This window comes from Schistosoma haematobium, chromosome ZW (genome assembly GCF_000699445.3).
Source record: "Schistosoma haematobium chromosome ZW, whole genome shotgun sequence".
Taxonomy (NCBI): domain Eukaryota; kingdom Metazoa; phylum Platyhelminthes; class Trematoda; order Strigeidida; family Schistosomatidae; genus Schistosoma; species Schistosoma haematobium.
This window is the reverse complement of record NC_067195.1, coordinates 73,953,012-73,977,532: the sequence shown is the minus strand read 5'-3', so window position 1 is coordinate 73,977,532 and position 24,521 is coordinate 73,953,012. Positions and strand designations below refer to the sequence as shown.

The window sequence follows — 24,521 nt, the reverse complement described above, 5'->3', positions numbered from 1 at the left end:
TATAAAATAACTTAAAACATATAGTCACATTGAATAAAATCAAACTTTGAGTTTAATTAGTGTATAGCTTATAAGAATATAATTATTATCGTCGTCTTATTAGGAAGGTTAAAAAGAAGTTTCTTTTTTCTACCCATTAAATCATAATAAGATTCATGAAGTTAATTTATTTTAGTGTTTACATCCTAGAAAATATCTTCCCCTCGTGACAGTTTGTCATGTTGTTCTCTTTTTTCGTTAATAACATAATAATAAGCGACCTATATCATAATGATAAAACACGTTTCTCTTATTTTCTTTTTTGCTGTTGTTTTCTAACAGTTAACAATATATTCAACTTCATGATATCTAAGTAATTTACCTCATTATTTATATTAGAAATAAGTAGTGGATATTCAATGATTGATTTTGCATACAACACATTGATTAACAATTCACTTAAGTTATAAAGATTTAGCATTCAATGATTTGAAGTGTTTTCTTGATTATGTCATATTGACTAAACTTAATTTGTTTATCCCTCTGTTAAATAACCTCTAGTTACATAAAAGTGAAAAAACAATAATAATTAGAAAATTATTCAAGAATTTTTTATTAAAAATTCATTTTTTGTTTTGATGGTTTGAAACTTTTCATTGATGTTTAGGAGTGCAATTGATTAGTCTCTTATTATTGATATATGTGTATTCTGGACAGATTGCCTCAATATTGCCTTAAGTCACAAGTATTATAAGAAATAAATCAGCTAGACTCTAGTTTATAGACGATCTTTGAACGAATCTTAAGTAACCTTGAGAAATATTAGCCAGTCAGCACACAGTCAGTATAGAGTAAAAATATATTATACAAAACCAAGGAAATAAAGTGGATACACGTCTTATACGTGGTTCGAAACCTTACCAAGGTTAGAAAGAGGTTCAGAGGTTCTAAAATCGTAATGCATGAAGTAGAGGAAATCATCCAGACAGCTACAGAATAGTCGGCATCTAGAGCCATGATAAAGTCCCAAATACTCTTTCAGCCTCGATATTGTTTATGTGCACTCCGGTTGTTGAGTCCACAAAATGCTACTTGTGGATACGACACGATGAATATAACCAAGCCTATGTAGGAGTATGTACGCTCTATAAACATCCGTATATATATTGTAGTACCTGGCTGCAGCCAGTGTTACTGGTGCTTTTATTATCCAGTTCGCAATAATTGTCGTAATTTGCCTTACTTAGGAAATATGTATAGGGTTTTCATCACGAACTGACATCAGCTATAATGCCAGGAGTTTATTTAACCAAATGGATGAAAGGCTTTCGCGTTAAAATTCGAGATCTATTATCTTATGCCTGATTGTTTCGTCCACAAATTATAGTCTCACTGTTTTATTTGTTGTTGCCGCTCAATTATCATGTTTTGTACAAAATTCCCTGTGAACCAATCGTACGTTAGCATTAAGCACTGAAGTTGGCGCCGTAACCTTGAAATCTCTCAAACGCTTCTGATTTGCTCGTCCATAAATTATAGTCTCGCCAATCAATCTTCAGTCGCTTGTAGTGGAATTCAGGACGCATATTTCGTTTTATTTTCTACCCGTTAGATGGATTAACCTTCTACATCACAGAGTTGATGTTCATTCCGAGACTCGAACCCAGTACTGTTCATTTCAAATGACATCGCATTGTCCCTTTAGCTATTGAACGCTGATAGTCACTAACTTGTATTGTTTATCAAGCATTTATTTGTTTGTTTTTTCGTAATGAATAATTCAGTTACAAATCATTTCATTATCAAATACGAATGAGTTATAAATGATTAGCTAGAAATGTTGTACATATAAAAATTCTCTGATGAAGTTTAAACCATTATAGCTCATTCGTTTAATTATAATCCATGAAATGTTTACAGATATATTTGTAGTGGCTGTGCTTCGTTGACCACTCACTCTCGTAACCGTTATCATATAATCATCAACGCTGTTTAAAATCAGAAGGCAAAGAGAAGCAGCGACTACAGTTTTATTAGCAGATAACTCAGACCACAAAGCAGAGAGGCAAATGAGTAAGTCAGCGAATCGAAAGAGCGGAGTGTGTAGGTTTAAATGTACATGTATATATATATAAGGATACAGATGAATCATCGAGTCAATTAAGCAGCTAATAATAAAGCTAGCAGAATTAAATATATGCGTAGGCGGTAAGCAATGTTCAAGCATACATATTTCATACAAGCACAACACTAATAAAGGCACAATAAATTATTATAGTACGGATGACTTTGTCCGCTAAAGAAGTTAACAAAAGGGCTTGACCGAATTGAATGAGAACAAACTCAATCGCACATGAGGTGCTATATATTCTACGTCTTTTTAATGTTTAGTTTTCTTATCACTAAGTCACATCTACTGAAATATTATTGAAAACATGGTATCATTAGACTCATACTTTAACTTGATCTAAAATATCCACATCGTTATCAACTTAGTCCTATCTGCTTTTAAAGGATTACCAGTTTATTATCATTAAAAGAGAAAAAAAAACTAGTTTCAAATCAATGAATGTTTATGAACTTTTATATTTAAAAAAGAAACGTTTGTTTTTTCTTTTTTCTTTGTTATACCCCAAAAACCTCCACTGTCTTTTATTTATTATTTAATTATTGTTAAGAGATAGGAATATAAGTTTCTATGCCAGAAAAAAATTAAATATTTTTTTTTACAAAATTGACTGACCTTTATTTTTTTATTTTGTTTTTCTTTCGAACAAAAAATGAAAACAGAATTTTTTTTTGTTTACTTCTTATCAACTGACGTATTTTTTTTCTTTTGCTTGCCTCTATTAATTAATCTTATGAATGTGTTTTGTTTTAGTCCGCTTGCTCAAGCTCTCAATTCACTCATTCAAAATTATTAATATAGAATAGAGCTTATTTTCTATTTATCTTTCTCATTAATCTTTTTCTTTTACGCTTCTCTTCATCAACCTTCATATTTTTAATAGGGTCGAATTCATATTCATATATACATCACTATGAAAATAAATAAATAAATAAAGACAAATTAATCCTATTTTTTCTTCTTCTTCTTCTTCTACTTCTCTCGTGTTCAATACGAATTCCCTTAACTTGTCTCCATCGATCGTGTTTGTCTTTCTACTGTTTCCTTTTTTCTCTCTTTTTTTTTGCTCTCACTTTAATGATCATAAAATGTTGATTAAAAATGATTTAACTGAACAGTAATAAAAAAATAATCATGAGTTTGAATAGTTAGAAATTTTATTATTCACAATGAATAGATGAACTACTTTCATTCTTATTTATGTTGGTATTCCGATTCCCTATAATAATAATAATAATAATAATAAGTAGTATTAATAATTTGTTCTAGAAATTAATTTGATTAAATTTCAGGTCATTGATTGTATCTGTAATGGAAATTAATCTGGATTATATGAAATATGTAAAGGATATTGGTTATCTTAGAAGTGTTTTTAATTTTCTGTTAGTAACCTACAAGAAATTAAGGATCTTATCAGTATTTGTTGTGTTTCTTTTTTGTTCAACTAAGAAATCAATATTTCCTTTTCAACGTATTAAGGAATAAATTTTTTATAAAAAATATTTCCTTTGAAATTCTTAGCACATTAAAATGAATGATATACGTAGAACACTTTAAAGGATTATTTTACAAATTTATAAGATGTATATAATTCATTCATTTTTTTAATCGGGTTATAAACTCTACACTTCACAATAGTATAGAATAATGAATATAATAAAAAAATGTATTAAAACCAATCAGTTACAACGTCGAACCAGGCATATATGTGCATAGGTTCAACTTTCCATACCTCATTAGCACAACAAAATGAACACCGGATTCATAAAAGTAGTTAATTCAGTGGTGATAATATTAAAGAAACATTGCATATAACGAAATAGTGCAGGAAGAAAGAATTAGTTAGTAGATAGAAAGATATGAAGTAATTTTTAATCTCGGTGATCAAGGGAAGACAAAGAGTGTAAACAGCTACGCCATTGTGATAGATTCTCCGCTATGTCATCTAGAGTCTCCAAACATTGGTTACGATAGTCACGCGGACCTCAACCAAATTGTCTGCATCTACCAACATGGCTCAGACTAGAAAATAGTGACTTCAATGACTGATGCCACGTTTTGGTTTGGTCGCCCCTAACTTTCTTCCAACCATCTCCAACACCAGTTAGCATTGCACGTCGTGGTAATCGGTGTTTAGGCGTACGTAACACGTGGCCCAACCATCTCAGTCGATGAAGACTCACAACTTCATCAACTGATTTACCATCATTCTCTAGTACTCTGCATCTAGCCTCACTATTACTTATCCAGTGATCCCAGCAGACGCCAGCAATATTTCTGAGGCATCTGTGGTCAAATATTAGTAGCTTACGAGTGTCTTCTACTCTTAATGGCCATGTTTCGCTGCCGTAAATTAAAACAGAACGGACTGCTGCGCAGTATACTCGTCCTTTTATTGATAGACGGATATCTCGCCTTCGCCATAGTGACAGAAGTTGGCAAAAGCCAGACGAACTTTTCGAATCCGTGCTGAGATTTCGTTAGACATCAACCCATCTGGGCTGATTCGACTTCCAAGATAAGTGAAGTTGTCAACGCGTTCGACCCAAAATTTCAGTCTATGTTAAACAAGTTAAACAAAAGTGGAGAAAGTGGATAGTCTTGACGGACACCACATGAGGTTGCAAAAGCAGATGACAGTTCGCCGTAAGCTCTGACTCAACTAGTAGTGTTCGAGTCAAGAGCCTTCACAAGGTTTATGTACTTCTGAGGTACGCCTTTCAATGACAGACACTGCCACAGAATCTCGTCGTCTAGAGAGTCAAATGCTGCTTTAAAGTTAAAAAAGACCACCCTTGTTGGACGCCGATAAGCATGCCTGTGTTCTAGAACCTGATGAATGGTAAATATATGGTCGATGCAGACACAATGTATTAAAATAACAATGAAATACGATAATAATAGATAATAAATAAATACTTCAAGATAATCCAATTTACAAACAAAGTGTATACTCTAGACAATTAATATACAAAACTATCAAGTGTGAATAAGAACCAATCTTATTACGTAATTCAACATTGAAACCATAGCCATTTAAATGTCTAGTTCCAATGTCGATTGTGTTCAGAAATAATCTGATACTTAAATTAAACTTATTATCCGAATTGGTATGATACATGTTGTTTTACACATTGTTTTTTTAATTATTATTATTATCTTTGTTTTTCTTTGATCTTTCAATTCACTTAATCGACCTTTATTTTTCATATATAAATGCTATTAAGTAAATGTGTGATCCGATTCTTTGAAATATATGGAGTTAATATGTCATATAGCTAGGATAAACCTCGTTTTTTTCCTTTCATTCCATTACCTACATTTATGAAAGAGATTAATTGTTGTAAATAAAATACTTTTCAAACATTTCATTTCTTAAGCAAAGATAGATAGTGGCTAGCTGCGGAATTCAGGACGCACGTTTCGTCCTATTTGGGACTCGTCAGCTGGATGTACCTGCATCCCAAAGTTGATTTTCACTCCGGGACTCGAACCCAGCACCGTCAGCTTCAAATGCCATCGCGTTATCCACTTACCTACTGAGTCCTGATAGCCACTATCCACCTTTGCTTAAAAAGCTTGTGACTTAAGGCTATATATCTAGGCAATCCGCACAGAATGCACATATGCCAACATGAGACTGATCAACTGCAGTCCTAAATAACAATCGAAATATACAAGTAAAACAACATCAAATGAATTTCATTACTTAGTTGATAACAAAGATTGAATCTGTGATTATTAATATAAATTTTATACTGATACAATTTCCTTTTCAACTTAAATATTTCTAGAACAGTAACTATTTATATGATTCAGTCAATCTATTATCTATAATTTCAACAATATAAATTTACGACTGTTTTTAGTTTATCGCATAAGATACTTTTCGGATGATCTAATAGTCAGCTAACTTGTATTACAATCTAATTGTTACTCAATAAATACAATATCAATAGAAATCAGTGTAGAGGGATTTGTGGAAATTGTAAAATTTTCATCGTTGAAATCATAAAGTGATCTTGATGAAACCATTGTTGAAAATCTTGAGTTAATTGATGTCTGTTTGGTTCTAGTATGGAACTGCTGAGTATAGTGAATCCATGAGCCACATTTAGGATTTGAGTCCAAGGCCTCAGGTCTTATGCATGAATGCTTAACTTGTAGACTACCAAGCCAACACCCACCGGTATTAATGTCTAACCTCACTCAGTTAGTGATATTTCTCTACCGTCTTTCACTGTCTGTGGTGGATAATCCTTTCACGCCAGACATAGTTGGACTCCACGTTCAATAAACATTCGTCGTTTATATTACAGTTGGGAAATATGTTTAATTCCTCAGGTGAATACGTTTTACTGGATATTCCATAAACCATAAATTGTATTAATCTTATAACAATCCTACAATAATAAGCATCTGCTTTACAGATTGTACGTATACCATAACAAAAAATAACTATTTATTCGTTATTATATGCAATTACAATGTAATAAGATGTTCATATTTCTCATACTTACTTTTCAAATCAGTCGACTTGCTCTCCAAACCGGTATCTAAAGATCGTTGAGTTTTATTTTTCTGAAACTGAACCGATAGAGATTGGTCTTCATTTCCATGAAGAGAATGCGATTGAACCTGAATTATTTACAAATATATAGAACAAATATTAGAATTTAGTTGGTACGTCCATTATATCATGGTCACCTTATACTTGATGAGAAGAAGAATGTTCCTCAGGTTGTTTGTTAACTATCAGTTAGACTGAAAGGAGCTCAGTTGTCTTCGCACTGACAATTTTTTCTTCAGATACCTTAAACAGACGTCTGTGACACCTTGAAAGAATTTTTGACAGTCGATGATTCATTTGAAACAAAAAGTGGATCGAAAATTACATTCCAGTGAGCTGATTTTCTAATAATAATCAGATTCAGAATAATGTTTGACTGATTCGAACTCATCAGCTTTTATTCAGGCACTTATCGTCTCAAACCAACTTACGAATTTCACAAGATTAAATATATTGAAACAACCAGAAATATAAAAACTGAGTACTGAATAATAAATTTGATTTTTTTTCTTCAATATAATCACATGAGGCAATCTAACTATTTATGTTATGTATTCCCCGTTAGTTGTGCATTAAACTTAAACTAAGTATTATGTTTTACTGTTAAAAACAATGAACGAGATTTTTTAAATCTTGGTTTCATGAGGATGTGTCTATGATTTTTTGTAAATGGATACCTTTAACCTCTTAACAGTTTGAATTACTTGACTCTTAGGTACAAATAATGACATTACCAGTGAGATATTTCGGCTGACTTACATTGCTAATAATTACTATTCGGTACACTACTCATCATATCCCACCAACGAATGTCCCTAAAACATTTACTAGTATGTTGATACATTACATCTAGAAATTAACTGATAAAATATGTCAAGTTCTGAAGACTACAAAGCCTATCACAATTTATCACCGGGTAACAGAATAACCATATATTAACGGTATTTATTTTTCTTCTTATGTTTATGTTTTATTGAACTTCACTTTTAAAGTATATACAAAATAAAACATATTCTTTTCTAGTCCTAATCCTTATCAAGTAAACATGGAACAGTCGCTTATTAGTTATGAAGTTTGATTTCCAGCCAATAGGTCCCAGCTGTGAACTCAGCTTCATCTACAAGATCAGGATCAGGTAGTATCACTAGCCACACACATTTACATACACTTAGAATCTGGCTCGAAGTCTGATACATTACCTTATACCTAGTAAATGAGTGCAATAATAACTAGATATTAGATAACCAGCTTATAACATTAAAGTTAATAATTCTTTATTCACATACATTCCCAGTGAATAAATTAGTAGATTGAAAAATCCGTAGGTGATATACGCCTAAATATTGGTCACAGAATTCAGATGTAATGCATTTATTAACGCTACGGAAAAATTGAAGATGGTTAGACTTAGTCCATTAAAGAAAACTAATACTTAAATCTTTACCATGTAAGTTTGTTCTATGTAAGAAATATTACACTTGGTACTCAATTTACATAAACACAACTTTCGTTATCGACTGAGATTATTGGTACCAATTATTTATAAAATATTGCTCAGTGACATGCTACTCATCAGTATACACAGAAAAATTCGTTAACTCGAGTCCTGTGACGAACGTAAAATATTGGAGTCATTGATTCGGGGTCTGATAATAATCTTCAAGACATTTTAAGATTGACGAATTCTAAACTGAATTCTATGTGAACATTGTCATAGTGTCTCGAACTAGAAGATGACTATTTTCTAATACTTTAGGTTTTAACTTGTTCATCATATGGTGTAAGTTCTCAGTGAAATCCATTTATTAGTTTTAAAAAACATATCAAAAAACTTGTCTGATTTTTTAAATTAGTAATAGTTCATATGAAAGTGACATTTTTAACACTTTGTAAATCCAAAGTCTGCTAATACACTCAAAAACATCAATCGCATAAATTAACAAATAGAAACTGAATAGATTTGCTTCCGAACTTCACTTATCTGATAAGGAGAATTTACGCGGAATTTCTATTTTATACGATCAATTTAATTTCAGGTTTATGCACTCATTTTTGTATGACACCGTTTGAACTGCTAATTTTCCTGATGACATATGAACAATGATACTAATAATCACAGTTATTCCATTAAGAAGTTATCAAAGAAAGAAAAAAAAGTTGTCATCGCTTACAATGTATGTCAGTTTTAAGACTTGTAGTTTGCTTCTTTAAATTAAGTGGGTTTTTAAATTCATGTTCATAATTCGAATGTACGGCTTCATAAAGAAAACTAATCATAAAGTGATTTATTCACTAATTTATTAAGTATATAAATTTTTATAGATGTAATATATCTACATAATCTAAGATATACACAAGATCCTAAATTTAAGGACTATAGTAATTGGTCAATCAATTGTATCCACAAAATCTCTACAAACTAAAGGCCAAATTGGTAAAAAGAAATATTATCACAAAGATAGGTTGCATCAACGATGAAACAAAATACACCGTATAAGAAATCCATCCTCTTTGATTCGGTCTATGTAAACACAATAATATGTCTTCACTTGTTCAAATGAATGTAGATAACTGCAGACACAAATTACTCTGAGGAAATATCTTAAAAGCAAATTTAAACATGAAGAAATTCCAAGAGTTTTGTTTTTGTAAACTTGACTCCCAGTTTACTCAGTAATCAATAAACAAATGATAAGAGACTCAATCTCCAAACTAGTTCAAACGTCAAGTCAAAGTAAAGAATTATTGAAAACAAATTTTCAAACAATGATAGCTCAGTCAATCCACCTTATTTAATACAGATTAACATAAAATGTCCACTATTTTGAGGTTAAAGGGATCGCTTTTGTTTACAAATACAAATACAATGAATAATTCATAAGTAAACTATCCATCTCAAAGAATCCAAATGCCACTGATATAATCTATCTGAACTATAAACTTTCTTTACCATGAAATTCAGATAGTATCATCTATAAATATCGAAGATGTTATGAAATTCAATAAAATCCATCTTTTCTCATCAAAATTATATCACTTAACAATAAAGAAAACCAAATAAAGTTGATTTATCAGAAAAAAATTTTTTTTAAAATCAAATCAAAATCAATTAAATTTAATCATTATATGTGAAAATCATCATTTTAATTAATCTCAGTGATTGAAATTTAGAAAAATTCCAACGTTTCGTCCAGTTAACTTGTCTGAACTTCTTCAGGGTATTAATCAAAATCAACGCATATCACTCAGAAATATCCTTTTAACAATTGATAACGAAAGTTGTTCTATATATTTTGATTATTATCCTGAAGAAGTCCAGACAAGTTAGCTGGACGAAACGTTGGAATTATTTTAAATTCTAATCGTTAAGATTATTTCAAATAATAATTTTCACATATAAGGACTTCTCTATATTCGGTGCCTGATTTCTATTAAACTATTCATTCTAATCTTGAAGAATATTTGTATAATTTAAATTTAAGATAAAGTACTTCAGTACTTAAAATGAATGAACTTTTTGATCGTTTGTTTACTTGTTTGAATGTTCAATATTTTTATCTAAATTTTCTTTCAGTGTTTCTTTTTTGTCATTAAAACAATAAAACAAATTCTAATTTCATACTGAATTCTTTAATAAAATTTATATAATACACTTCAATTATCAATGAAAATTAATTAACAAATTACATTTAATGTGTGGATGAATTTTTTAAAACATCAAACATGATGCGATTCTTCATGTGCCCATACATTCGTTTAGGATAATAAGTTACAAAACAAAGAACGTTTGAAATAAGCAAGCACTACTGCATATACAATGAACAAATGTTGTGCGATTTCAATTTACTATAGATGTTTATGATATTATATCGTAATGACTAGTCACTATGAGGATCACTTAGTACCAACTAATCAATATTATCAAATAGCTGTTGTAGAAATAAAAGTTATTTTTCATTAAAGATGAATCCTTAATAAAGATAATGAATTTTTGAACGTATTCATTTAGTGAATTGTGTTACTAACTATTAAAGAAAGATTATTATAAAAGTCAATTAATAAAAGATTATATTAATGTACAAGTAGATAGTTCACATCATCAGTTATATTAACATGTCTTCCAAGATGAACATATTGTATTTTTTGTTTCCTCATTTTATATTGTTGAAAATGATATAAAATCAATTCCTATTGTGGTGCGTGCTACTTATATTGATGTAAGTAGTATATGACGCGAGCTAAAAACGTGATGTCTGGCAGCAGAAGATGGGGGAAGATCAAGAAAGGAAGTGCGCGAACACAATGCAATTTGTAAGAAAACGGATGAACAATGAAATGTGAGACAATGGATTGATGTTTGTAACAGGAACAGTCCATGTTGACATGATGGATTGATATTTTGTAAATTAACGATTTACTATATTGTTTTTCTATTTTAACAAGTAACTGTAATTTTGTGCTAAATACAATTCGGTTGTCCTCACCTGTGTTCTCCTTCACTACAATATCAGTTATTTTGCTTTATTCATGGATATTTACTGATGAGTTATAAGTAGTATAATGATTTTTTGATAAATTTATAATAGTTCATTTGCTTTTTGACTATTAAAAGCTAATAAGCTGATTGTTAGAACAAATATATCACTAATATTTCTGTTGCTACGACACTTACTATGTAGAAGTCTGAAAAAAACCTCTATTGATATTTTTACATAACATTTCAACCTTTTAACTAAAGAAGTAAGTACAAGTTTTAGTAAGACTGAATTATAGTTAGTAGTGAAACCCATAATGAGCGGAAATTTTCATTTGATACTCATCAGTTAGATTTATCTGTATCCCATTGCTGATGTTCATAGTGGAGTTTGATAAGTTGGTACTAAGTGATCCTCATAGTGACTAGTCATTACGATATAATATCATAAACATCTATAGTAAATTGAAATCGCACAACATTTGTTCATTGTATATGCAGTAGTGCTTGCTTATTTCAAACGTTCTTTGTTTTGTAACTTATTATCCTAAACGAATGTATGGGCACATGAAGAATCGCATCATGTTCGATGTTTTAAAAATTCATCCGCACATTTCTTGAGTATACGTTTGTGAAAACGAAGAATTATTATTTCTGAATGTCTACATAGTTTGTAACTAAGCAAAGATAGTAGCTAGCTGTGGAATCCAGGACGCGCGTTTTGTTCTATTTGGGACCCGTCAGCTGAATGAACCTGCATCTCAGAGTAGATGTCCACACTGGAACTCGAACCCAATACCGTTCGCTTCAAACGCCATCGTGTTATCCACTTGCCTACTGAGTCCTGATAGTCACTTGCTTTTATAATGTGGTAAAGTTAACATTCACTTGGTATTATTTAAGGCTATTAATTAAGGCTATATCGAGGCAATATATACAGTATGCACATATACCAATAAGAGACTGATCAATTGCAGTCCTAAACATCAATGAGAAGATCCAAGTAATTATATAAACTATGTTTTCTAAATTGCTCAATGCCTATCAAAAATTATATTATCAGTTTCAGTGAAAACAGTAAACTTAATATTACCGTATCATACTATTGTCATATTCTGAACTAGACCATAGTTATTTATAGTAAATAAATGTAAGAAATACATTTCTATAACACTGAGAAAATAGTTATATCTTTATTGGTACCCGAAATCGGAGACAATCAAATAAGAACATAATTGTTAATAAACTATAGAAAAAATATGTAACAACTATGCCAAAGAATTTGTCGATACAGATATTTGTCAGGTATCAAACTCAAGAATAAACTACTGATAAATGCATTTAGTCTACCAGAAAAATACATTTAAAATCAAATGTCAAACTTCTGGCCGTTATAGTTCCAAAATAAGTGTTCTGTTTATTCTTTTTCTGAAAACCGTTTCCAATATAAAATGAATTACTTTAAACAGGCATTAATTACTACCCATTTTACTACAGAAAATACTAAGTTACCAGGATGTTTACTTCAAAGTATCTTAATAATATACAGAATAATTTAATCAGTATAATACAACTTATAACCCTAACAACACTCCATGTATTTATTAATCAATGATACTATTTTGGTTGTATCAACTGAAGTAAGTATAGGAAAGTTAAAAATAGATGGTATATGGCCATCTGTTAATTGTTTTAACCAATACTCTATTTCTATGATGAACAAACAAAACTGATAATATTAATCTTTTCTAGGATAAGTTGTTCTGAAGATTGTTGAAATTTATGATTTTACATTATGAACAGGGTTTACTTAAACAATCACTAATAGTTGGTAAATACTGAACATGTGTTCTATAGTGAGACTTGAAGGTCTCAAGTTCACATTGATAAGGAGTCCTATACTAGAAAGGAACAAGTATTTAATACTTATTAGTTTCAATGGTTGTTCAATTAACGTCAATTCTTGATTCGAAACAATATAAGTAATCTTATCAAAAGTGATCACTGCATATCATTCATATTATCAGTTGATGACCTCTTAATAATGTCGATAATCAGTCACCATTAAAACAAGCGAAACATTTTTTATGCTTTTAATAATGTGATAATCCATCCAAGCAGTCATATATATAATGACTACTTCAAAAGCTTTCATCAAAAATTAGTATGGAACGAAAAAGTTTGGAACTATCGCCGATAATTACTAGTTACACTATGTTATAACTCTTTTTCCAACTACCGTGTACTAACACAAAGATTAAAAAATAGAAGCTTTCAAGATTATTATATTTAAATTATGCAATCAATTTTTATTGAATGTTAGTGACTTCAATCATTGTGTTCATCATATTTGGATTATGTTCAAAAGAAATATATCATCTCATGTTACATCTTCATCGTTATACGTGTTAGAATACGTAAAAAAACAACGTGAAGAGAAGTTTCGAGTTTTTCATATCTCTATAACTCTTTCCCATACTTACACAAAGAATGATAAATGTAGGAAAAAATAAACATCTACAATTTTGTTTTGAACCGTCACGTAATTCAACTTCCAGTTTTGTGCTCTTTTTTTTAAAAAATTTTATTTTATTAAATATACTTGATAACACAAACTTCTATCATATCCATCCATCCATCAATCAGTTTTTATCTTGTCTATAATTTTATGGTAAGAAGAAGAAAAAAATCATAGACAACTACATAAGAGAAAAAAATACAAAAAGAAAGAAAACACTGAAAAAATAATAAGACGAGTCAACTTGTATATTACTTTGTTAATTGTTATTTGTTTCTGTTCATATCAATCAAAATACGTGTGTGTTTTGTTTGTTTGTTTGTTGACTGAGTTCATGAACCGATTAATGTTAGACTACCTTTGGAAACCTGGGAGAACAGGACGACCGTTTCGTCCTCAGCAGTGCGCATCCACGATCCTGCTCGCTGGATTCGAACTCAGGGCCTTCGGTCTCGTGCGCGAACACTGCTGATGAGTCCCACAATAGAGCGAAATGGCTGTCCAGTGCTTCCAGGTTTCCAAAGGTGGTCTAACATCAATCGGTTCATGATCTCAATCAAGAACTTAATAATCTCCACAACCCCTATACTAGTGTTTTTTTGTTTCCTCCATAATAGTTATCTTGTGTTTAGTCACGTTTAAGTAGGAAACTTTGTCAAAAATATACATTACACTAGATGATAAAAATTAAAGTTAATATTTATGATTGAACATGTAATATAATTAATTATGGTTAAATATGACTAACATATATAATAACTGAAGAGTATAGATATACTTCATTAGTGCTAATATAAACGTATAGTATATGAATTGTGCATGGTAAAATATAAAATGTAAGTATTGGATGAAAAATTCTAATGTAAACATGAAATTTCATTTAAATATAATGGAACTGAATCAATAGAACAACGTCACCAATGTTTCAATAATTTTAAACATTCAATCATGTAATACTTCTGAAAGAACATGAGATTATATATATATATATACATGTCATTGGCACTTAGCAACTCAATAATATGAAGAATTTTTAGTTTAATGATTTAGCTAGAAATGTTATTTTTAAATTAGTTTCCATCATCCATAGCACGCCGCCTACTGAACACGAGGCACAAAATAGATTTGATCAATAAACAGTTCAATTCCATGTTATTAAAATTCTCAAAAGCCAAACACTTAAAACGTTTAAATTTAACCATTGTAACTAGTAAGAGTTAGTAGTTAATTTTAAATTGCGTCGGTTACATGTTGATCCCCCTTATTTTCTAAATAAATCAAAGTCAGAATTTAGTGAGTTGACTTCATGAATTAACCTCTAATTTCTTAACTTATAAAAGGTGTTGTGATATTAACTAATAAAATAATCTTAACAATTTAGATGTATTGCATTTAACAATCATAAGAACACTTCTTTGTTTTACACAATTTATTCACCAATGATTTCCAGATGAATTTTTTAATTTGATGCTATTAATTCAATATAGTTAAACATATTATCTTGTATGTAGACAAAGAGAAAGCAACAAACTGCAATGAATTCATGATATTCTGTAAATATTATCTATTTCGTTTTGTTTACATTTGTGAATCAAGGAATTTGCATGACCACCATCGGAAATTCGGAAGCACTGGACAGCCGTTTCATCCTAGTATGAGGAGTACCATACTAAAATAATACGGCCGTTCAGTGCTTACAGGTTTTCCATGGTGGTCTAGCTTCAATTGATTTATGAATTCAACTATTAAATTACTACAATCTCCGCAAAACCCAATTGGTTATAATCATCATATCCTCAATAGTGACTGTCTCCAATGAGTATTTCCTAAAGTTCTAGTGAGAAGAAGTGACCAATGGAGTTCAACCAGGTCTGTTGTGAGATAGTAACTCGCTGATGACAATGGTGAATGTGTCACTCGATTTCGTGGATTAGTTGATGTTAGACATTAACACCGTTGGATGCTGGATCAATAGTTTAGAGGTTAAGTGTTCGAGTACGCGAGACTGTTAGTTCATGGGTTTGAAGCCCGAAAGGTGGGACCGTCAATGCGCATTGCAGAGGAGTCCCATACTAAGATGAAACTGCCGTTCAGTGTTTCCAGGTTTTCCATGGTGGTCAATTTACTCATGAATTCAGCCATTGAATCTGCATGAGTTAAAATAATAACGAAAATTTAAGAATTTAATCATGTTAAATCTCTACGTCATAAGATCACAATATATGATTCTTTTTTTTTACTATGGAGTTACTTCGTTTCATAGGCAAAAATTAAATCTCTTCATTGTCTATTAAATTCTCTTCCCATAAAAACTTATTGGTAATAATAATAAATAAATCAACAGTTCACACTTTTTTCCTGTGTTTTTAAGGTTTAGTGTAATTTCACTAAATCATAACAAAAACACATTAGTACAAATTAAAATATTGTAATATAACACAAAGAGTTGTGTCTTCTCACAACATACTCGATGATCGCTTAATTATATTTGTATAGAATAGAATTGAACAGTATTAGGTTTGATCCTGTACCACATATGATGAATGTCACGATGTTTAACCATCAAAGAATATTACATTAAATAAACAGTAGTTTTTCCCATTTGTTTTTGATAGTACACTTATCTTTGTTTTCATAACAGAACAAGTGGCTCCTGTCTACATTTAGACAGTCATAAATTATAATATTCACTGTTGTTAATTAACAAATCTTGTATATCGAAACTATTGATTGGACACTTAAATTCAACCATCAAAGTTTATAAGACAGAGACAACTGACTGAACGAAGTGGGTTAGATTTCAACTGTTATCAGTAATCGTCATTACAATATTTATACTACTTAAAAGAAATTTAAATTTTGTCAAGTTTTCAGAGCATACTTCAATTGGATATGAGTATACTCAGGTAAATGGGTTTAGTGAAAACTATTAAATAGAAGAATGGGTCATTTATTAAGTAACAGACATTGTGAAATCACTAACTCTCTAATTATCAAAATATGTGTCTTGAAATACTAGGTTATACTTATTAATATATTTGCAAATAAGTGTAACTAACTTATGTAAAACAACTGAGATAAATAGACTAGCAAATGCTATCGAAGTTAAGAAAACGTAAACATTTCATTTTAAAAATTACATCCTTCCCTTAATGAGCAAACACTATCTAAATTATAGACCAACTGTCGAATAATAAACATAAAAATCAACTATGAGATGGTGGAGATTTGTAGCTCAGGTAGGTGATTTTGATGTAGTTTTGTTCTCTGAGCTGAGTGGTTTGGTCGTGGAGCTTTCATCTTTCTTCTGAACGACATCATCAAACCAATGGGAGACACAACCAAAAGAAAGAAGTAAACAATGACAAATTTAAGGTCAATAAGAACCAATCAACATCGAGGTGCACAGAACAAGCTGTGAAACGCATATGGAGAAATTCGAACACTTCACTTCTATCTGAAGTTTATGCTGATTATGTCATTCAGAAGAACGATGAAAGCTCCACGACTAAACCATCCCGCTCAGAGAACAAAACGCCACCAAAAGGGAATCAGTATATTTTCAGGTCATATACAGTTTTATAAATAAGTTCTTTTAGTTTGGTCAAACTTCCTAGAAAGCCTAAGAACTAATGTAATGAAATTGATCTGAGAATTATGAAAATGAAACTTTTTTTCCATTTTTTTGTAGAGTTATTTTGTACGAAATAAAGATGTCTATTATTAGATCCGCTCATAATGACATATTTGAATGGGAGTTTGATTTCACTGAATGATAAATGAGAGAATTCTGACTAAATCATGTTTCTAATGAAATATATGTCAGAAATAAGGTAAACCTTTTTTAATTCGACTTTTAAACTTCGATTCATGATGACATTGAAATGTTTCTAAACAATTTCAAACCATTTAATGCCAACATCAAAGCATACTGTATAGAGATATGTTAGTTGACTTTACGTTTTGAATTCCATTCGAAAAGATTTAAAACTGTAATTCTAATTCTAACTCTCTTGAGAGTTGAATATTATCCATTTTGAATAAAATAATAATGAATAGTGAACTGAATAATTTATTAGAACATTTTTTTAATTTCTTTATTTATGTGAATACTTGATTTCCTATTAATGGGTTCTTGATATAAACACTTTCATAGGTTACCATTTGGAATTAATAATCCTTATAGTATCAGAAGGGGTTTCTGTGGATATTATAATAATTTCAATAGTTGAGATCATGAGTCAATGGAAGCTAGACCACCATGGAAAACCTGGAACCACTGGATGGTCGTTTCATCCTACTGTGGGACTCAGCAGTGCACATCCACTATCCAAACCTAGGACCTTTCAGCCTCGCACGTGAGCACTTAACCACTAAACCATTGGGCGGGCCAGAATCCAACGGTGTAAATTTCTAACTTCAACCAATTCATGAAATTGAGTGACACATTCACCATTGTCATCAGCGAGTTACTATCTCACAACAGACCCGATTGAACTCCACTGGTCACTGCTTCTCACTAGAACTCCTGGAAACACCCCTTGGAGACAGTCACTAATGGGTTTAAGTTGATTAATATCAGAAAGGGTTTTTGTGCATATTTGAATAATTTCAATAGTTGAGATCATGAGTCAATTGAAGCTAGACCACCATGAAATACCTCTAGCTTCAGTTGACTCATGATCTCATCTACTGAAACTTTCTTATCATATTTCAATTTTTTCAAGAAAAAGAAACAGACCTTCAACTTGAATACTGAAAAAGTTAAGTGATTTAAAAGAAAAATAACAAAGCAACAAATTATTAATAATAATTGCACGTACAACATGCTAAAGTCTTAGAAACATGAACGTGATAACTATCAAAATGTTTCTTTTTCTTTTCTGTCGTACATCTATTTTCTTATTTTGTAGTGTTTTGAGCTTAGATATCAAGATATCTATATAAGAATAAAGAATAGACACTAGGTAGATAGTAGTATTTGTATAAAGGTATAATGTTATTTTACATTTATACATTCAAAAGATAAAATAAACTGTGTATAGGGTTCAATAAAGAAGAATCGATTTGAAAGCAGTTCAATTAATTCCATGGAAAATTACTTTATTGTCTACATTTCTTAATATTTAGTTGTTGTTGTGTTTTTGTTTCAACTTAATTTCTAATTTCAACCGACTGGTATACTCAGTCGATATACGATGATGTACGATATTTTGTTGCTTTGTCTACATAATCCACTTTTAGTAATATATCTTACGTCAACCGATTATAAACTAAGTGAAAATGGATATTAATCTATTAACACAATTCAGATAGTGTTATATCTCAAGGGGCCGCCGATTAGAGGACTTCAACTGACTCATGATCTCAACTATACCCACAAAACCCATCTGATATTAATCAACAAATGCTCACTAGTGACTGGCTTCACGAGGTATATCCTGGAGTTCTAGTGAGAAGTAGTGACCAGTGGAATTTAATCGAGTCTGTTGTGAGATAGTAACTTACTGAAGACAATGGTGGATATGTCGTTCAATTTCGTGAATTAGTTGATGTTATACATTAACACCGTTGGATTCTGACCAGCCTAGTGGTCCAGTGGTCAAGTTCTCGCGCGCGAAACCAGTAGGTCCTGGGTTCGAATCTGGCGGAGGCGAGGACGTAGATGCGCACTGCTGAGGAGTCCCACAATAGGACGAAACGGCGGTCCAGTATTCATTCAATCTTAAAAAATTTATTTAAACTGAAATAAGGTTTTAATGAGCTTTAAATAAATTGTTAAATATGATTATGCCTTAAGGATAACAATTTTTTTCTTTTTCATTTAACGAGAAAATAAATAAAATAATAAGGAAAAAAAACAAAAAAGAAGAGGGAAACAAATTAATAAACTGAAAACAAAGATAAACAAATTACTAGTAATCCATTTTGCTTAGAGCTATGTTTCTTTATAGCAATAGAATTGGAATTATATTATTATTATTATTATTATAAAAATATATGAATGAATCTGAAATATACATTAATATTGAATAGAAAGAAAGGAATTAACTTATGATTTTTATATGATGATGAAAGAATTGAAAGGGTATTATTCAACAAAATGTATTTTTAAAATGGGGTAATGAGACTGAGATTAGGATCAATCTTTTTGATGAATAATTAAGTGAAACTATAATTTATGGACCAAACAATCAGGTATAAGATAAGTTTTGAATTTTGGTGCGAAATCCACTCATCCATTTGGCTAAATAGAGTTTTGGTATTATAGCTTATCTCAATTCATGATGAAAACCCTAAATCTAATTCCTAAACTTAACTGTCAATTGTAAATCATAATTATAATTCCTCACACTGGTTTATAACCTTCATTTGGTTCTAGTTATTAGGTGAACACTCTTAATGTCACTTTAGCGTCGCTCAATGGTCGTCCATAAATTGTGGTCTCATCGGTAAATCATTAAAGAGCAAGCTCTATAACATTTATTTCAATACATTGAACAATTGAAAAACTACAGATAATAATTTTGACAAGGATTGATAAGAATATTAACTCTTAGAAGAGTTCCACTCTTTTACATCTACATTAATACACTAGTAATCTTCAAGAGTAAACACACTGATTAGATTCAAGCAATCATAACAGATGCACCTACACCTACAGTAATTGACCCTGGCTATATGAGAAAAAATAAAACATGGTAATAATGATTACTGGATAAGAATTTCTATATCAACTATCCTACAGCCAATTTTGATTATGGTTAATTTTGATTAAACCTTTTCATTAACTTACTTAACAGACTTAGCAGACATTGTTATTTGAATAGTAACGATTCGCATATTTCTTTGTACCGTTATGATCACTAGAGCACATGACACACTCTAGCTAAAATGTTGATTGCTCCTCCCCATATATTTATATGTTTGCTTTTGCTTTGCCTTACTGCACCCTTATGCAATTTGATTATAAATTTGCCCATGAGATTCCTCGCACATACTTATTCGCCACTCCGCTTCAAATTTGCTCGATATGCTAATAGCTTTGTGATCTGTATTATCCGCTAATAAACTGTAGTTGCCGCTTGTCTTTCCCTTCTGATTTGTAACACCGTTGAGGTTTATATAATAACCGTTACGACGGTGATTGGTTAAAGAAGCAAAGCTGCTAAAGTTCTCTTCACAACAGCTAACTGATTTGATTGTTCAATTTTGCTTGGAAAGTCGTCCATTTTTCATACAATCCTTCTGAAACTTTATATGACTATCTCTAAGAATTGATATTTCAGTGGAGACTTAATGTCTCAACGGTGTGCTACGACTTTATATTAATTTATAGGAAGGGATAATAAAACCGTTACACAAGAACGAAAATGTTATTTTTTGATGTATTATGTTCTATTTTCTTCAGGTTATTGAATTATATAAATAATAAACATCATGCTCTAGAACTAACACAGCGGTATGCACTATCAAGTGATAAATAAATTACTTGATCGACGTTCGGAACTTTTATTCCGTTAATTATGATCCCTAAAATAGTTCTTACTGAAGCAAATTAATAATGAAGGTATAGCTGGTTACTTAAAAAATAAATTCATATAAATCATTATTTAGAGAATGATAGAAATTAACTGACAGTCAGATTTCAATCTGACGACTATTGATGTTGAAAACTACTGAAAAAGACAAATAGTGATTTTTTTGTTTAGTCCCAGTTTGGAACTCAATAGAAGTTATTACCTTGAGCTAATCACAGGATCAAACCTAGACATGTACTACATATATATGTCTCCTCAGTTTTTTTTCGTGGTCTTCTGGATGGTGTCATTTTTTAATCTAAGCTAAATTCCAAGTAATAAGTAGATGTTCACTTCATTTAGATCACAGTCGTACACCCTCTATATTGTTACAATGATTGTTAACATATCTAACTTTATTTTCATTGCTAACTTTAAAAATCTCCAGGCTATTCATTATATTCAGTTTGAAACCTGCTCTGTTTTTGTGTATGGTAAAGTTAAGTAAATGAATTCTCCATGAAATTCACATTATTTGGTCTATTGGTTTTATGAATAAACATTATATCAAATAGATTCTAAAATTAAAAAGGAAACAAACAGATTGGTCTGTAATTTATTTGTTAGCTACTTTTATCAGGTATAAATATGTATAACATCTAAATAGTACTTTCGCTGTAAAACTTGATAAGTATTCGTAACCATTAATAAATTACATCATATGGATAATATATTTGTTCAGCAGTACTTGGCAGATAGCATGAAGTTGGTTATTAATAAGTGATAGATCGTTTCAAGCATCTTAATTTTTAAAAATGAGTAATCATATGGTGAATAGCTCAGTTATAATCTATGTAATTATGACATCGGCTGATAAGGACTTACAATACAAAACAATCAATAGCTTTCACAAGAATACAGATATGCCATAGTGACATATTCTAACGTATATAAAACCTAGACACAGGATTCCTTTTCTTATTAGTCCTTTAATATTACACAACGTGTCCCTATGTTATTTAAGTTAGTGGTTACATCGTAATTTACTCATGAGGATTTAACCAACACTAACAACTGGACAACATAACATTGGTTACTACAGACTGATTAATAAGTTTTATTTCATACACATAGTTCCCTTTATCATTTTGAAAAGAGCAAGAACAAAGATTCTAGCAGAATAACATGAATTCATTTTATTTCGTAGGTTCTCGTCAGCTGCTTACAACCTATAGTATTTACAAAGATAATAATCACATAATGGGTTTGAATTGCTTACATGAGAGGGTTTATATTTAAGAAATATTCGTGAAGTATGACATGGGTGTAAATGAAATTAATAGGCTGAATATTGTAAATATATACCTAATGTGAAAGAATATTCTAGAGCATTAATTGTGACAACAGTTCAAATGGGTAGAAACAATTGATTACATAATGAATAAACATTGATAGGAACATAGTGAGTAGAGTTCAGTTGAAAGACTATTAATTTTTTAAAGATAGTTGAAAAAATAAAATCAATGACGTAATAAATATAAAAGATAAAATTAAAAATAAAAATTTTTTTTAGCTGCAGCGGAAGAATATTTGTCACCAAGGCAGGGAAAGATTAACAATCATCTCCTTCTGAACACATAAATCAGGTTTTTGGCGCCTGATAGCAACTGCTTCAGCAAACTTCAGAAGACTGGAGTTTGGCTGCTTACTAATAACCTTGAATGATTGTAGGGTGTCAACCTGATGGCCTGTGTCAAGCAGATGTTTAGTGATTGCGCTACTTAGAGTCTTTCTTTCTCTTGTTCTGAGGTTTTTTGGAACATGTTCAAAAAATCTGAGATATGCCCTCCTTTCTGTTCGGCCAATGTAGCTGCTTTGGCAGGTACATGTAAATTTATAAATACAGTTGGCGGTATCTGTTTGACCAGTTAAAAGATTTGCAGCCAATAAGTGAGAAAAGGTTGCAAACACAATCAACAGGAGACTGAATACTGCGCTAGCCAGAACCTATCCGGCGGCCAAACTTCAAATTCTTTATAAAACAACATGTTCATTAACTCAATCAAAGGTTGATAAGCATCCTTTTCATGTTACCGCCAACTGTATTTATAAATTTACATGTACCTGCCAAAGCAGCTACATTGGCCGAACAGAAAGGAGGGCATATCTCAGATTTTTGAACATGTTCCAAAAACCTCAGAACAAGAGAAAGAAAGACTCTAAGTAGCGCAATCACTAAACATCTGCTTGACACAGGCCATCAGGTTGACACCCTACAATCATTCAAGGTTATTAGTAAGCAGCCAAACTCCAGTCTTCTGAAGTTTGCTGAAGCAGTTGCTATCAGGCGCCAAAACCTGATTTATGTGTTCAGAAGGAGATGATTGTTAATCTTTCCCTGCCTTGGTGACAAATATTCTTCCGCTGCAGCTAAAAAAATTTTATTTTTAATTTTATCTTTTATATTTATTACGTCATTGATTTTATTTTTTCAACTATCTTTAAAAAATTAATAGTCTTTCAACTGAACTCTACTCACTATGTTCCTATCAATGTTTATTCATTATGTAATCAATTGTTTCTACCCATTTGAACTGTTGTCACAATTAATGCTCTAGAATATTCTTTCACATTAGGTATATATTTACAATATTCAGCCTATTAATTTCATTTACACCCATGTCATACTTCACGAATATTTCTTAAATATAAACCCTCTCATGTAAGCAATTCAAACCCATTATGTGATTATTATCTTTGTAAATACTATAGGTTGTAAGCAGCTGACGAGAACCTACGAAATAAAATGAATTCATGTTATTCTGCTAGAATCTTTGTTCTTGCTCTTTTCATATTAAGTTTTACATTATTTGCTCTATACAAAGCAGAGGTAGAAGTATAAAGGTTAAGAATAAATAAGTTTCAATTTAGTCTACTTCTGGTATTCTGGATTATATATTCATGCGCAAGTAAAGAGAAATTTTTCTCACATCATCCATACTAGTATTAAACAAGCTGAATACCATCTCACATTTAAATCAGTGCTAGATAAACACAGAACCGCTTTGGCAGAATGGTAAATGAACAAATTTCCAAATGTCCTCTGTAGCGTGCATTTAAATACATAATTTTCATTAAAATGTTACCAAGAGTTTCATCAAACATTTTCAAACTGTAAATATTCATTCTGTCAGTGTGAAATCCTTAAACCATTTACATACTGAACTCGTTAGAAAGAGAAAATTACATAACTCAGTATTTGGTTGTATCAATTAGTTGATGTAGTTTGGTCTACTGTTATTCTAAACTGATTAGTTTATGCCAAGTATTAC

General features: G+C 30.9%; 1 protein-coding gene across 1 annotated transcript in view; it reads right to left on the bottom strand.

The window, feature by feature from the left end:
- The window catches only part of PRKD1 (Serine/threonine-protein kinase D1), a gene marked incomplete at its 5' end in the record, with an annotated part of 154,737 nt that overhangs the window by 78,128 nt on the left and 52,088 nt on the right, over window positions 1-24,521 (bottom strand). Inside the window, one exon of the mRNA XM_051212282.1 lies at window positions 6,628-6,745. Within this exon, the coding sequence (XP_051072451.1) occupies window positions 6,628-6,745 (118 nt within the window). The remainder of the gene's footprint in view (window positions 1-6,627; window positions 6,746-24,521) is intronic.